Genomic DNA, 16,595 nt, shown 5'->3' on the forward strand with positions numbered 1-16,595 from the left:
TAGACGCGCGGCAACGACGGCGACGAGCTCGGCCCGACTACTTCCGATCTGGGGAGAGGGAGGAGGAAGAGGAAAGGAGTGGCGGCGCTTGGGGAACCCTAGGCCACTGCACGGACGCCAAGGAATTAAATAGGGGGCGAGGGACGCGCGGCCTCGACGTCCGTGAGCACGGCGTCGATCTCTATCGCGCTGTCTCTGAAGAATCTGACGGAAAGGCGAGAGGAGGGAGACGCCGTCTACAGGAGCAGGCTGCGCGCGAGAGAGGTAAGTTGGGCCAGCGAGGGTTGGAGGCCCACTCGGATGCCGAGGTAAGAAAAAGAAAAACCCACTAGGGTTTTTCTATGTAAAACAAACAGAGACAAAAACAATTACACAGGCAACACTGTTGATGCTAAAATAAAACAAAAATGCCCCTGGTCATAAGGGAATTATGACCTATTTAAATAAAATGAAAAAGGAATTTTTGGAACTTTTAAAACAGAATTAATTACATTGTTTTGTGAATATTTGCCCCTCTCAAACATGGATTCAAAACACTTTAAACCTAGCATCACATCCACCACAAATCACTTTGAAATATGAACATTTTTTAATCAAGGATGGGGCAATTGAAACTTGAGCTTTGAGAAATAGAGGAGGAGGTTGTTTTGAAACCTATTAGAAAGCTAACACATAAGCACCCCACTTTAAAATACCCCACTCCACATCACATCACATCACAACACATCCAAGGATCATAATAACAACAAACACAAGAGGCATGGAAGGAAATGAATGCATGAATGCAATGGGAAGACAAAATAACATCACATGAAATGACACATGCATATAACTCACATGGCAATGACAAGATGGACGCACATACAAGAAGGTTCCAAAAATGGCAAGATCCCGACCTGACCCGTCCCGCAACGGTGTTCATCGCTTCCCTGCCATTCCCCGCCTCGAGGAGCCCCGCCGCCGTAATCCTGCGTCATCTCTCGAGCGGATCGGAAGCGACACCGCTGGATCTGCAGCCGAACGTGCACACAAGGATGACGAAAGAATAAATCGAACCGTTTTTCTCCCCTCACCATCGACTGCGGGTTAATTATCATAAAGTAGGAGGGATTTCTTGCAAAAACAACGGCGGCGGGTTTTCCGACAAAAGCGATAGCCTCTTTATTATTAAAAAGGAAAATTGCTCGTGCGTTGCAACGGCAGAAGAAAAATACCACATGCCTCTAACCAGCAAACCACGATAACCACTATGGAAAGGTGCACATATGGGTCATCATAAATATTCTTGCTAAACCTCATGTCAGTCATTTGAACAATTACAAAAAGTATGCTACATGACCTTCTATATTACTGTTCAAAACCTAAATAATGAATTTGATATGAGGCTTAATTTATTAGCTAATATATGCCCATGCTTGTACAACACAAAAGGTAAACTTGATTATATGTGGTTAATTTATTAGGTAATATATAACCTGCTTTAAAAAGATAAGGACATAAATGCTAATTTTATGTATGAAAAAATTGCTAACCATGTATATGCACAACCTCAATTTTTTAGCTGGGAACAAAACAATCTAATCTCTACCCGAAAACTAAAGGAGTGATATCCCTTTTTCATAGTTTCTTTTCAGGACATAAGTAGACATACCTTCGCCAGACCCCTCGAGTGGTAGGAATCACTGCTCTGCTTTACAGATTGGCCATGGCCCCAGATTCTGAAATCATCGGCATTTGCCTTTGGAGATAGAGAAGCTAACTTTGTTACTCCCCATATGAAAGTGATTTGCAGGTTAAGCAAAGGTAAAAACTCAGTTGCTCGTTGGAAAAGATTGCCCTCCTTTTTTTGATAATAAAATAATTATAATACTAATGATTGCAGCCATGGTAAAATAGTGCTACGTGGTGACAGTTCTAAAAATCTCTAAGGTATAATAATATTTGAAACAAGATGGCAAAGTTCACCCATAGAAAATTGCACAGATATTTGAATTTTACATAAAGCGAGATTTTATAAATAGCACATTACTGCATATGCAGGATTGTCCATGCTATGCATAGGAGTATAAGCATAGTACAGGAACAATGTGCATCAGATGTCAATCATAAGTATGACCATTCTAATTCTTTGAATTGATTAATAGGCGGAATGACTTTATGGTGGACAAGTTGATAGACATCACAAAGTCAGAACAGACTTCTTAAAGATGAAGCGTGTACTGAAATAATATGAAAGCTATATACGCAAGGATTTATTAAAAGCTTGATCACTGTATCGTGGAAGCTAATCATGCCTCGTCCGGCAAGGAGAGGCAAAACACACAGCTAGATCTTTTTTCTTCCTACCTAATTCCTTCCCCTACTACACCTGAAACAGAGAACTTGCAGGGTTCTACCGGCCAGCGGCCGTCCGGCTTGGACACAAGCTCGCTTTCTCCATGCTAACCCCGACCAGATCAACATATGAGATGAATAGCCATCGGGCTATCTCTCTATTCACAGTTTGCATTGACCCAACAACGGATAGATTAGAGGGGCTTCAAAGTTGGGCAAGCATAAGAGAGATTAACGAGAAAAGAGAGTAACCAATCTACAAGGCAGCTCCTCCACGTGGACGCAGCCGTCGGCGTCCAGATGGAGGCGGCCTCCCTCCTTCTGCCCGAGCACGGCGCCGGCGGCGTCCAGATGGAGGCGGCCTCCCTCCTCCCGCGCGAGCACCGCGTCCAACGACGAACAGATGGAGGTCGTCTCCCTCCTCCAGCGCAAGCACGACGTCCAACGCCGTCCAGATGGAGGCGTCCTGCCTCCTCCCGGCCTTAGCACGACGCCCGCGACGGCCAGATGGAGGCGGCCTCCCTCCTCCCGCCCGAGCACGGCGCCGACGACGGACAGATGGAGGCGGCCTCCCTCCTCCTGCACCGCCCATCACCTCGTCGCGACTGCAGAGTCTGTATAAGATGAAACAGAGGCTCGGAATTGAAATTCTTACAAATGTAGGGGGCTTTTTGAAAACATGAAACATTTTCTTAGATCCACCTATGAAGGGAATGCGGGTTGAATGTCATAAACAGCAAGGGTTTTTTTGTAAAATCACCGCGACGGGTTTTTCGACAAAAGCGATAGCCTCTTTATTATTAGGTAAAGATTTTTGGTGCAAACTTACTCTGTAGTGCATGGTCCTTTTTTTCTATCTTTCCTGCGATGATACGAATTGCAATAAACATTCATTAAATTAAAATCAAATTAAGAGGAAAGAAAACATCGTTGACCACAAATGCACACCTTTGAAAAACCTTATGGGAAGAAACAACATATTTCTCATCTTACTCCGAGTGACTCATTCAAATGCGTTTTCGTTATATGAGCACTGAGGCCATCATCGACAAAACAAATGTGATGCCATGTAAATATATATTGCGTTCAGAACGTATGTTATTTTCTCTTCCGTTGCAACGGGCTCTTTTACTAGTTTTTCTACATACTGGTCGGAGTTGGGAAAGTTTGACCCAAAACAAACCTATATTATATTCCTATGTAAAGAAATATAAGAGCGATCATTAAAGTAGTGATCTAAACACTCTTATATTTGTTTACAAGGTAAGTATTATATAATATACTCCCTCCATCCTAGAATAAGTGACTTCAAATTTACACTGACTGACTTTAATACAGAATTAAATCATTTTTAAGTCATTTATTTTAGGACAAAGGGAGTACCAAATAAAAGGAAACGCAGCAAGTATAAAGCTTAGCCGAAGGATCAGATATTATTACCACCGTACCAAAAAGCTTCCCTAGATTTGACAACAGATGTATCCAACACTAAAACATGTTTATCAGATATTAGTACCGGAGTCCAAAAAAGGTCCTTCGATTTGTCGAGCATGTAACCACCGCTAAAACATGTTTAGATACATACATATCTAGCAAATGTAACACAAGCTTTTTGAGATAGAGGAAGTATTGTTTTGTTACAGATTGATAGAAGCCCAAAGGAGTGACTGGAAAACAAAGGCATCCCCCTCTTGGGGATTTCGCTGTGAACATTTCCGAGAAATCCGGGCGGATTTTGTCAATCTCGGCTGGTACAAAAATTGGCTCCACAAAACGAAGAAAAACTGAAAATGAAGCCCTAGAAGTAGGGTAAATTAAAGTTGACAAACTGAATGGTGCAGTAGGTATGGTATGGTACACGGTACATTACTATGAACTAGAGGGTAGTTGAAAGTATGGGCCTGTTTACTGTTCTCTCATGTTTTCACTCGTGACATCGATACTTTCCAGCCATGCATGTGGCCCCTACAGTCCCAACTGAAAGTTGAATCCTTGTGAATTCATTGGCATGTGGGCTTGCAGCATCTCGAGGAACGTTTCTGTCTAAATGGCCAAAGTTTTAATCCCTGCAAGTTGTAGAAAAGGGTTAATGCCACACCACAAGTAAACACAACTGGAACGAAATAACACAATTACTAGAGTGAAAAAGACAACAAATAACGTTTTAAGCAGAAAAAAAATGCATGTAGTTATTCAGGCAATCGCCAGATAAAGTACAGCTCCTACAATAAGACCATTCATGCATTTTGTTTATCTCCACATTTTGTTTATCTCCACGATTTCAGACAGGAGGCATCTTATAACACAACTTAAGAACAAAAAAGTTGCATCAAAAATTATTCTTGCAAATGTAATAAACTCAACAATCATCAAATTGTCCAGGTACGATTCTACATATGAGCAATTTTACAGGAAAACAAATACATTAATGAAATACATTAACGAATCCGCAGGTTAGACATCAGAATCAATGGGCAGCAAACTGAAGAAACCCCTATTAACATATACTCCCTCCGTCCCAAAATTCTTGTCTTAGATTCGTTTAGATATGAATGTATTGGTTAAGTTTTAGTATTTAGATACATCCATTACTAAACAAAGTTAAGACAAGAATTTTGGGACGGAGGAGTATAAAAGTAACATATAGGGTCTGTTTGGGACTGCTCTACTTTAGAAAATTCAGCTCCGCTCTAGAAAACATAAGCCAAACGGGATAGCTTCACTATATATAGCTCCACAAAAAACTAGAATCTGGAGTCCAACTTCTTTTTTATGAAGCTCTTTAGGAGGTGCTTCATAAAATTATAGAAGCTGGAGTTGGAGCAAAATTACCCACCACTGCCACCGGTAAGTGGATATCCCTTCGTTTCTCCTTTCTCATCCAATCAAATAGATCATTTCCACCAAGTTTTCCGTTCGTGAAGCTGGAGCTGGATAAAAGCCAAACAGTCTCTTTGAAAGAGCTACAACTCCTGTATGAAACTGCTTCAAAGTGGATTTGATGGAACGGAACTGCTTTTTATGGAGCAGAGCGGTCCCAAACAGGGCCATAGAGTAAGATTTATTTATTTTTTGAGAAAACGCAAGGAGCCCTTGCGTTTTGTTTCATTGAAAAGGTGGGAGATTACATGATGGTTACAAGGCCAGTTCGTCATCAATGGACGTCCCACGAGGCAGGCAGCACAACTCTCAACCCTTGTGCCCCAGCTTGTGCCCAACATTTGGCTTCTACTTTGATCCTATCAACTAATGCTTCTATCAAGGGTCTTGCGTTGTTGAAGACACAATCGTTTTGCTGTTTCCAAATCATCCAGGGGACAAGCATTGTGATGGATTGTAGAGCCTTGTGGAGTGCGAGAGGGGTTTACTCCTTCGCTCGTTGCCACCAGTCTGCAAGGTACACTCGTTACCTGGTTGTGATGTGCATCCAGTCGAGAATGGTGTGCCAAGCTTGCTTGGCCAATGGGCATGCTAGAAGCAAGTGGTGGATTGTCTCTGGCTCTTGGTCGCAGAGGAGGCACTTCGGGTTGGTGCTGCAGGCCGCATCGGGCAAGTCTCGCTGCCGTCCAGCAGCGGTCTTTGTTGGCGAGCCAATGAAAGAATCTGACGAAGGACGGCACCCTCCGCCAAGGGCCAAACTGGTGGATGCAAAAAACATCGCACGCTCCTCCTTCGTGAACTGTAGGTCTAGTACTTGCCATGCCCGTTCGGTGTCCGTGCGGGCAAACCACATCCATTGCAGCCGAAGCGACAGTGCGATCCAGATCGCGGATCCCAAGGCCGTCTTATTCAACGGACCGACAGGTGTGGCTCCAGTTGACATGACAATGCCCTTCGTTGAAAGTGGCGCGGCCGGCCCAAAGAAATACCCGTTGTAGTTTCTCGAGCTGTTTTATGGTCTTCTTTGGAGGGGCAAAAGTGAGCAGCTGGTAGATCGGTATTGAGCTCAGAACAGACTTTACCAGCGCTAGTCCCCAGCTTTGTTCATGAGCCATGCCTTCCATGCCGCCACCGAGTCGACGAGGGGTTGCAGCTGGGCAGCAGTGGGGCGGTGGACCGTCAGCGAGATGCCCAGGCAATTCGACCACCGGCCATCCCTGTTGGTGATCGTCGCTACAATGTCGGGGTTGCCATGGATGATGGTAGCTAAGATCTTGCCGTAGTTGACTCTGAGCCCGGTTGCTCTACCAAACAAGGTGAGGATCCCCTTGATGGCAGACACGGCATGGCAGAACACCATGACGTCGTCGGCATAGATGTCGAGTCTCCAGGCCACAGCGAAACCAGATGGGTGGCCCGGGCTCGCCGTTGAGCATGACGCGGGTGCTGGACGTCGCAAGTAAGATCGCCATGATATGGAATCGAAGGCCATGATATCGGGCGAGAACCTCAAAGAGGAAAGGCCATGATATGGAATCGAAGGCCCGCGCAAGGTCCAGTTTCAACATGATCCCCGGAGCCTTTAGGTGGTATAGCATCTTGAGTGATTGCCTAACCAGGACGAAGTTGTCATGGAGACTCCGATTGGGGATGAACGCGTTCTGGTTGCGGCTGACGATTTTTGCCACGAGGTGTAGCAATAGCCACCAAGTCTGGGAGCAAGCCGGAGCAATAGCACCTTCGTGAGGATTTTTGCCACGAGGTGTATCAAGCAGATCGGTCGATAGTCACGAAGTTCGCTCGCGTCGGTGCGCTTGGGCAGCAGGGTCAGTAGCGCCTGGTTAAGCTTGCAGAAGCCACGGTCACGCAGCTCATACAGTTGCTGGAAGACATCCAGGATGTCTTGTCGAATAATGCTCCAGCGAGCTCTCAGGAATTCGGCCGTGACCGTCCGGCCCAAGCGGTTTCTGCGTCGGGACGGCATTCCATATCTCCTCATGACTGAATGGTGCATCCAGACTTGCTAAGTCACATGGCTCAATGAAATTGTCCAGATTGAGCGAGCATTCGCGGTCGGCAAGACAACCGAAGAATTGGTCGAAGTGAGCGAACGCTCCTTGCGCCATCTCTTCCAGATCTGTGGTGGCATGGCCATCGACGGAGAGGCGATTGCCTGTTGAAAAAGGTCGTATTGGTGTCGCCTTCCTTGAGCGTGGTGATGCTGGAGCGCTGCCTAGCGATGGTGCGCTCGAGGGAGGCCAACCCAAGGTAGGATATCTTGAGTTGCTTCCGTACCAGTCCTCTTGAGGCGAAAGCGCGCGTTCTTCTTGGGCCATATCAAAACGCGAGATCAGCTCGCGAGAGATTGCCATCTTGTCCCGGATGCAGCCGGTGGATTTGGCACTCCAGCTGGTAAGCTTCCGCGCTGTAGCCTGGAGGCGTAGCATGAGGCGGCAAAAGGGAACCGGGTCGTTCACGGAGCCCCAGGCCATGGAACCCGGCTAAGCATAGCCAGTAGTCTTCGAAGTGGAATCGTCGTCGTGCCGGGGATGTGGGTGGGCAATCAAGCAGCAATGGGTTGTGGTCCGACACGACGGAGGCAAGGCAACGAAGATGGCAGTCCACATGCGCGTCCTCCCAGTCTGAAGTGCACATCACTATGTCCAAGTGCACAAGCGTGGGCGGAGACTGGAGACTGCTCGTTCGACCACGTGTAGCGCCGTCCGTTTAGGTATATTTCCTTCAACTCAAGGTCATTGATGAGGCGGCGGAATCTATCCATCATGCGTCGGTTTAGGCTGCCCCTACTCGTCTTCGTCGCGGAGGATCAGGTTGAAGTCGCCGTAGACCATCCATGGCCTAAGGCAGTCCGCACGCACGTCTCTTAGCTCTTGCATGAATGCAATTTTCTCCTCATCATCCTGTGGGCCGTAGACAACTGTCAACCAAGAGGGCGTGCCCGTGCCTGTGGTCACCTTGGCCCCAAGGGTGTTCGTGGTGAACAGTGGGTCCGTGATAGTCACGACCCTGCTCTTCCAAGCAAGCAGAATGCCGCCCCGCGTGCCTTGGGCCGGAAGGTACGTGTAGTCATCGAATTCCGAGCCGAGGGTTTCGAGCACAACCGACGAACAAATCAACTCCATCTTTATTTCTTGAAAGCTAATGATAGACGCGGAAGTTGTAGCAATCAGCGAGCAGATGGTCGTGTGACGAGCGCGTGCATTTAGGCCACGCACGTTCCAAACAACGATCGTAGGGCTGTGATCCATGAACACATGATCGACGGGATAACGCATGGTCGGCCTATGGCACGCGTGCAGCAACGGTACTTGCAGGGGCCGGTGTCGTCATCGCCAAGCATGCAGGAATCTCCCAGTCCACCAATGCAACGATGGCCTTGATCACTGTGAGCGGGATAGGCGCAGCAAATATGTTGTCATATGTCTTCATCTCAACGGAAGTGATCTCGGGTTCGTCCGAACAATCCCCAGAGTACGCAGCAGTTGAACCTACGCCCTTCTCTCGGTGGTGGGTGGCGCCCCCAGATGGGAAGTAGCTATTGTGGCCGAGCGGCCGCGTCGCAGTGTTAAGTTAAGCGGCCGTCACGGTTTTCTCCCTCGGGTAGGCAGAGTTGCGCTGATGTGCTTCGTGGCAGATGTGAGGAACTCGCCCAGAGTCCAGCTATGTGAAGTGGCGGCACGTCCACAGCTTCGGCTGAGCGTGATCCGCGGTGAGGCGAACCTCCCGATTGCAGATTGGCACGGGACCTATCGCACGCCAGTTGGTGTTTGCCCATTCGTCGCGAGCTGGTGTGGTGTGGGCTGGGTCTCAGAACGCTGCAGGATTCTGACTGGGGTGTGGTGTTCATATGCAGAAGGGCCCGGAGTGGATTCCGTCTCGCATGCAGCAGGGTTGGCCTTGAAGGCGGTGGGGTTGACCACAAGGGCCAGTTGCCTCTCCCTCTATACCTCATCGGGTTCGAGCGGCCCGGGTGGCTCGTCTAATTCGCATGGCCCAACTACAGATGCTTGCGTGAAGTAGACATCGCCTTGCCCCGACAAGATAAGTGGACCTGCTGGCTGCAAGTCTGGCACTGAGCTGAGTATAGCCAACTCCCGACAGTCCATCAAATAGGACGAACCAGGCATGGGGCTCGCGTGATCCGCATCAGCCGTGCATCTCTCGGTCCGGTTTGCAACCAGTGGCGAGTGGCCAGCTGGCCCCGAGCCTAATCCCAGTGGGTCTTTAGCAGTCTCCTTCGTCATGTTCCTAGGAGTCTGCGGCTTGTGCAGCCTTGGTGGTCTGGTCCACTGCTACGGCCTGCTTTTGCTTTCCTCTGCCCCTTCCTTCTCCGGCAATGCAACGAGCTGTTGTGGGCCTGTGTTGACCCGGCCATGGGGCCATACCGCATCGCTTTTGTGGTACGGGCAACGGGGCAACCACGCCGGCGGTCACTGGTGCGTCCATGGCCATGCCATCAGCACGGCCATGCGGGCGTCGCTTGCGGCCGCTGTGGCGCATCCGCCATTGGCCCGGGGCGCGGTTCTGGCCCTTCCCCTCGTGCGTGCCATCTCCTCCATTCCCTGTGGCCTGCTAGCCGCCGAGTTGTGGTGTCTTGCCCGGCGCGACGCGCGCCACCGCAACGGAAATCCGGTAGGTGAGTGTCCTCATGGTCGGCGCGTCGGAGCCCAAGCGAGCAGGAATTTGCTCGACGATCTCCAAGACAGCGGCTCTCCGGATGTTTTCCGGGCAATGTGTGCGTCCTGCTAGCCGGAACTTGGCCATGTCGGCCCGAGAGCGCGTGTTGGGGTAGAGGCACTCGATCCAGCAGGACTCTCCAAGGATGTGCTCGACAGTGGATAGATGCCAAGCCTAGGCAGGGATGCCTCGAAGGTCAAGCTCAACACTGAACTCGAACACACCAGAGCCGGCATGGGCGAGCTTGCTCCAAGGCCGGATGGAGAGCAAGAAGCGCCTCGAGTTGATGAAGTGGTCCCCGTCCAGCCAACGTTAGGTGGTGTGAGTACTGAACAGGATCAGGAAATCCTTGGTGTGATGTGCATGCACGATGAAGTCGCCATCGACAAGGTCGAAGGTGTTGAGGAGCATGTCGGAGACCTCAACGCACGACACGCGCGGCCTGTTGCAAGTGATGGAAGCGACCATCGCACGGCTCAAGACCTGCTCGGCCTCGTCAATCTCGAGAGAGTGCGCGCTGATCACTCTGGCCAGCTCTTGCCCTTGCGCGACCGGCGTGCGAGATAGTCTGGTAACCGTCGCTGGTGGGGTGCTTGGACTTGATCGCACTCCCGAACGGCCGATCTGACGCAATCCCGAACGGTCGATACGTGTGGCAGACGGGGGTTGGCGGCCCGCGGAGCGGGGGCGCGCGTGGCGCAGAGAGGGGTTGGGGGCGGCGGGGTGCACGCAACGTTCCTGTACGAGCAGGCCGAGGACTCCTTCCCGAATCCGACCAGCGACCACCAAAGGACACGCTATCGCCAAAAAGGGTCGCTCCGGGCTCGACAAGGTCGGCGTTTGCAGATGCCATGGCCAAGGAGGGTTGTGGGCTTAGGAGGTCGGTCACCGTCGGGGGTTCAACGGTGGCGGGGCTGGGAAGTTGAGCTGCCGTTGGGGATTCGATGGCGGCGAGGCTGGTGGGGGGCTTGCTCAGACAGGTGGAGCAAGAGGGAGGGAGCGAAGGGAGCGAAGCCATCAGTAGACATCTAGTTCATATAGAGTACGAAATAAGGGCATCTCCAACGTGTCCATCAAACCCCCGTAAATGTCTGGACCATGCAGACCTGACACTTTGAGCGTTCCGACGTTGTCCATTAGACGTACGCGGTAGGGAGGGAGCGAAGCCATCAGTAGACATCTAGTTCATATAGAGTAAGATATAAGGGCATCTCCAACGTGTCCATCAAACCCCCGTAAATGTCTGGACCATGCAGACCTAACACTTTGAGCGTTCCAACGTTGTCCATTGGACGTATGCGGACCAGTTCGCACTTCCAAGTTCCCACAAACCAGAAGGGAACATGGAGGGAGCTTTGGGGACACGCCCCGCCCACACAAAACAAACAACCCCTGAGCAACGCTTTTCTCACTCCATCCCTCCCTCTCCGTCTAATATCTGCGTAGGTCGACACCACCATGGACGTTGTACAAGGCTGGATGGACATCGCCGCTGCACCAAGTTGGCACCCGACGTGCCTACGCCTCCCTTCCACCCTTGCTTTGGTTCCTGACACGCCCCGCCCACACAAAACAAACAACCCCTGAGCAACGCTTTTCTCACTCCATCCCTCCCTCTCCGTCTAATATCTGCGTAGGTCGACACCACCATGGACGTTGTACAAGGCTGGATAGACATCGCCGCTGCACCAAGTTGGCACCCGACGTGCCTACGCCCCCCTTCCACCCTTGCTTTGGTCGCCGCCTAGGCACATTTCGCCCCAGCACATTACCATCCATGGTGGACACGACCCCGGTAAGTGTTCCACCAAATGTCGTAGCCATATTTCTTAACTTTATTGTTGCTTACTTGGAAGCAAATATGATGACTTTGACCTCAGGCTACTTCTATGTCGAGTTCATTGATTCATCCTCGTCAGATTTGGACGAATACGAGGATGAAATGGCGATGATCCATGCAGTTCTCGAAGATGCCCAACGTGCAAAGGTCCATGTTCTCAGTTTCAAGGTATTAATCAAGGGTCATCAAGTGCTGAATCAAAAGAGGGCACGAGGGCATATGATGTGGATGGATGATTACTTTGTCCCCTATGCATTATTCGAGTCCTTCGCCTGTCAACTGCGAATGAGCTGAACTGTGTTTGATCGCCTCTACAATGGTGTCCGGGCATAGGAGCACTCTTCATCTTGAAGGATGCCATTGGAAACATTGGATTCCCTTGTTACCAGAAGGTAACAGCTGCCTTGAGGATGTTTGGATATGGCACGATAGCAGATTCGTGGGATGAGTACCTCTAGATGTCTGAAACAACATGTCTCGAAGCCATGGTCCTATTGCTACAACGGTGGTCAAGGTGTTTGGAGTGAAGTACTTGAGAGAACCAACTGTTGTAGACACATCACAGCTCATGGCAAAGCAAGAAGGTTACCGAGTATGCTTGGATCCCTGGATTGCATGCACTGGAAATGGAAGAAGTGTCCATATGCTTTACAAGGGCAATCATGGCCATTGCAAAAAGCCGACCATCATTCTTGAAGCACTTGCATCACAAGACCTTTGGATTTGGCACTCTTTTCTTTGCGATGCCCGGGTCTCACAATGACAACATGCTGCAGTGGTCCACATTGTTTGCAAGCTGTGTGCAGGACAATCTCATCCCTGCAACCATACCATCAATGGTCATGAGTACAACATGAGCTATTGTCTTTGTGATGTTATCTATCCTTCATGGACCACCGTCATCAAGACCATCTTTGAGCCAAGAGGTGAGAAAAGATCTCACTTTACCCAAAGAGAAGGGGCTAGAAAGGATGTCGAGAGGGCAACTAGAGTGGGATGCAAAGATGTTGCGGGGGGTGATGATTGTTAAGCTTCATGCACTAGCCAACGCAACGAAAAGTTCAAACTGATGGAAAGGGCTAGGCAATATGCACTTCAACACCCTCTCTCACGTGTGACGCGAAAAATCAACACGTGGATAGACTCATAGGTATGTCTCAAGAGGCCTATATGTGGACAAAGGGGCACGTGGACAGACGTGGACAGACTCAGAGGTATGGCTCAAGAGGCCTATACGTGAACAAAGGGGCACGTGAATAGAGGTATGGCTCAAGAAGCCTATACATGGACGAAAAGGGGAACAACAATTTTTTGGATAAACTACGAAAGCCAGGACTTGAACTCAAGACCTTGGACTGATAGAAAGGGCTCCTTTGTTAAGCTTCATGCACTAGCCAACGCAACCAAAAGTCCAAATTGATGGAAAGGGCTAGCTATGTACACTTCAACAATGACAAATTGTGTGATCATCCACAACATAATTGTGGAGGATGAGGGTGGCGGAGTACACCACAATCTGGAATTTCAGAAAATGTGTGATCCTATTGAACTTCCTAAGAAAATTCCGATGACGTTTGATGAATTTTATCCAAATGCATCAATAGATTCGCCATTGAGCAACTCCAAAATGATCTGATTCAACATTTGTGGGTGATGCGAGTGAAGAACTAGAAAATATGTGTCCTACTAAGTTGAATCCAAATTTGAACTTTTTTATTGTAAAAAACCTCATGTTTCGGCTGTAATATTTATATTTGAATTATTGTTGTACTGAACTATTCACAGAACATGATTATGGATGAAAGATGATATTTATCTTACTTATTTCAAGTGTTCCGATATAGGATAAAAACAGGACATTTGATGTATAGGGTTGGATGGCTGCGCCCCTATCCGCAGACACGTCCAGCCGTGTCGACGAACGATTTGGGTGTCCATTTTGAGGCGTTGGAGATGCCTTAAGCAACTAGCAAGTAAATACAAGTGGGTAAAATGAATAAACTCATGTTTACACGGCAATGGTAGTTTAGTTTTTAGGAGGAATAAACATTAATTGCAACAAAGACTTGCATTTTAGGTTGAAGATGAGCAGTGGTCCACGTACAACCAATCATCATAACAGCATCAGGTCAACAGCAAAAGCATCAAGAAATTGTAGATAAGGGAGCACCATGAAGACAACACAATTGATAACAAAATAAACAATAAAATATTTAGAGCAAAGAGGTAAATATCTCTAGTTCATTAGAAGATAACAAAGAAGTAAACATGCCCGTCGGTAAGGCATAAAACTACTACATTACACAAACTCTAGCATAAGTTTTTGCAAGCACATCATAACCAAGTTCGTGTTGTCTTGATAATCTGAAAATGTAATGGACGTTATTGCAACTGCAAACTAAACTACTCTTCCAGCTAAATAGAACAGTATGAATAAAATAGAACATAACACAGAAGAGTGTAATTACAATCATACTAAAAGATGTACTGCACAAAAAAGTTAGCTAGCTTATTTATCTAAATCCAATGTGGGACCCATGACTTCCAATAACTACTTGCTGAAACAATTTAAACAGCAATGGTGCACTAGTACAAATCGGTAAAAACTGCAGAATAAAATAAGGTGCTTTCGTATATTTATCTTGTCAACTTACCAGTATTTTATGACGCCATCCCATCCACATGTTGCAACCTTGCTAGTCTCCAATGGATGCCACTCACATCCAATGCAAACTCCGTTGTGGCACTTCAATGTCTTGAATCTCCTGCAGCTTTTCCAGTCCCAGAACCAGCAACTACCTTCACCATCCCCTGACATCACAAACCTCCCATCAGGAGAGAAGCTCACCTGACAAGCATAACCTGCCACAATGTGGCCTGCAAACCTCTTCTTCTTATTAAGTTGAAACCTTTCCTTGGTGCTGTATATCAGTATCTGATTGTCCAAGCTCTGTGCTGCCAGCCAGTTAGAGTTTGGGTGTACTGCAATAGACGGCATGGAGTGCATGTGTGGCTCACTGATATACTTAATAACTACAGGGATACCAAACTCCCACACACGAAGAGACTTGTCATCGCTAGATGTCACAAACCTCCTATTATTATCTACAAAGGTAATAGTGTTCACCGCCCCTAAGTGCTGATCATATTCCTGTGTGATCTGCCCTGACTTCATATCCCACTGCACAATCTTCTTGTCACTCATCCCAGCAAGGAGAATATGCTGCTTATCTTCATCAGGATTGAGCTTCACGACATAAGGTACCTTTCCAGTAGAGAAGGTCGAGATCACCTGCCCAGTTTCCGTATCCCAATACTGAATATTCCGATCATAGCCAGCACTCAAGAACTTACTACCGTCATTAGAGAACGATATATCCCGCACCGCCTTGGAGTGCCCCATGTACGTCCGCATACATGTCTTCGATTCAAGCACGTCCCAGATTTTAATCTTACAATCCATACTTGCAGACAGCAATAGATGGCCATACTTGGGGGAAAATCTGATCGCTGAGACGCCCTTGGTGTGTCCAATCCACTCATGTACACACCTCTTGGGAATATAACAGCGCTCGTTGGTCGTCTTGGCATCCTTGGGTGGAGTGGTCCACGATCGTCCCTGGTAGTCCTTCTCCTCCTTCCCATGGAAGGTGCTCTTGACCACCACCTCTGTTTTCTCCTTGCCTTCTCCTCGTGCCTCCTTCTCAGCCTTCTTGGCCGCATGTGCCTCAGCGTACTGTCTCTGCTCGTCCGTGAGCTCCACAGGCGGGCCCTCACGATTGCCAGCCCAGGGACTCTGTTTGTTGTGCACGACCCACTCGTCGGATGCAGGATTTTGGGCCTCTTGGGGTACGGGCTCGTGGTTTTCCTCCCTGGATTGGATGCGGCGGCGCTTGTGCTCAGAAGGAGGGAGGTTGTAGACGGTATCGGGGTCGGGCGCCTGTGACTGCGCGTCGCCGATGATGTGGAGGCCGGAGGGGTCAGATGCGTAGCCGAAGCGATGGAAAGTGTTATACTGCTCGTCGAAGAGGAAGGGGAGGAGCGCTGCGTCTTCGACGTGACCGAGCTTGTGGTTACGGTGACCAGAGGCGGATGAGATGGGGGCGTGGGGATGCTGAGGACCGAGGACGGGCGCCCAGAGCTGTTCGGCGGTGGGGTTGAAGGGGATGCGGTGGAGGGAGGGGTCGAGAGGACGGGAGGTAGAAGCGGCGGCGGCGGATAGCGCGAGCGCTGTCTCATCGACGGCGGGGGCGGCAGATTTGGTGGGGAGGCGGAGAGGGGAGGTGTCCGTGGAGGAGAGCGACTCATCCTCCGGCGAGGATGCGTCACCAGGCGCGTAGGAGGACTGGAGGAGATCCATGGCGGGCGGGCGGGCGGGCGGGCGATCTAGGGTTAGGGTTTCGTCGGGACAGAGGAGATTCTTTTTTTCAGGGACAGAGATTTGTCTACGAGGCCGCAACTCACGAGGAGAGGACGGGAGGAAATTTGTATATCTGCTTCAAATGGAACTGATTGAAAAGCCGGACCTTAGGCCTAGTCCGACCGGGACCTCCTATGTGGCGCTTCAGGCGCCACTGTCGCCTGCAGAGGCCCTCTTCGTGGGCCGACCCATATTAAATTCGTTAGTAATTAAAAAATCAAAAATGTTTACAGAATTTTTCAAAAGTTCAGATTTGCGAGAAAACGAATTACCTATTTTTGGAAATATGTTCATGGATTTTTAAAAAGTTCACGGAATTCGAAAAAAATATCATCGATTTTGAAAAAAAGTTCATCATTTTTTAAAAATAGTTCACTGATTTCGAAAAAAGTTCATGATTTTAAATTATGTTCATCAATTAAA

The 16,595-nt window shown here is 48.8% G+C and overlaps 1 protein-coding gene across 1 annotated transcript; it reads right to left on the minus strand.

Annotated features, from left to right (window-relative positions):
- Positions 1-3,924: 3,924 nt before the first annotated feature.
- On the minus strand, positions 3,925-16,241 carry LOC123448533 (pre-mRNA-processing factor 17). The gene is made up of 2 exons (XM_045125462.1): positions 14,407-16,241; positions 3,925-4,400 (listed from the first exon to the last, which is right to left on the minus strand). The coding sequence occupies exons 1-2, from the start codon at positions 16,110-16,112 to the stop codon at positions 4,394-4,396; spliced, it is 1,713 nt and encodes a 570-aa protein (XP_044981397.1). The 5' UTR covers positions 16,113-16,241; the 3' UTR covers positions 3,925-4,393.
- Between the last annotated feature and the right edge of the window lie 354 nt (positions 16,242-16,595).

Source organism: Hordeum vulgare, chromosome 4H, assembly GCF_904849725.1.
Source record: "Hordeum vulgare subsp. vulgare chromosome 4H, MorexV3_pseudomolecules_assembly, whole genome shotgun sequence".
Taxonomy (NCBI): domain Eukaryota; kingdom Viridiplantae; phylum Streptophyta; class Magnoliopsida; order Poales; family Poaceae; genus Hordeum; species Hordeum vulgare.

What these genes read in the sequence shown, in the direction of transcription:
- LOC123448533 (XM_045125462.1), bottom strand. Translation starts at nt 16,112, where the DNA reads ATGGATCTCCTCCAGTCCTCCTACGCGCCTGGTGACGCATCCTCGCCG.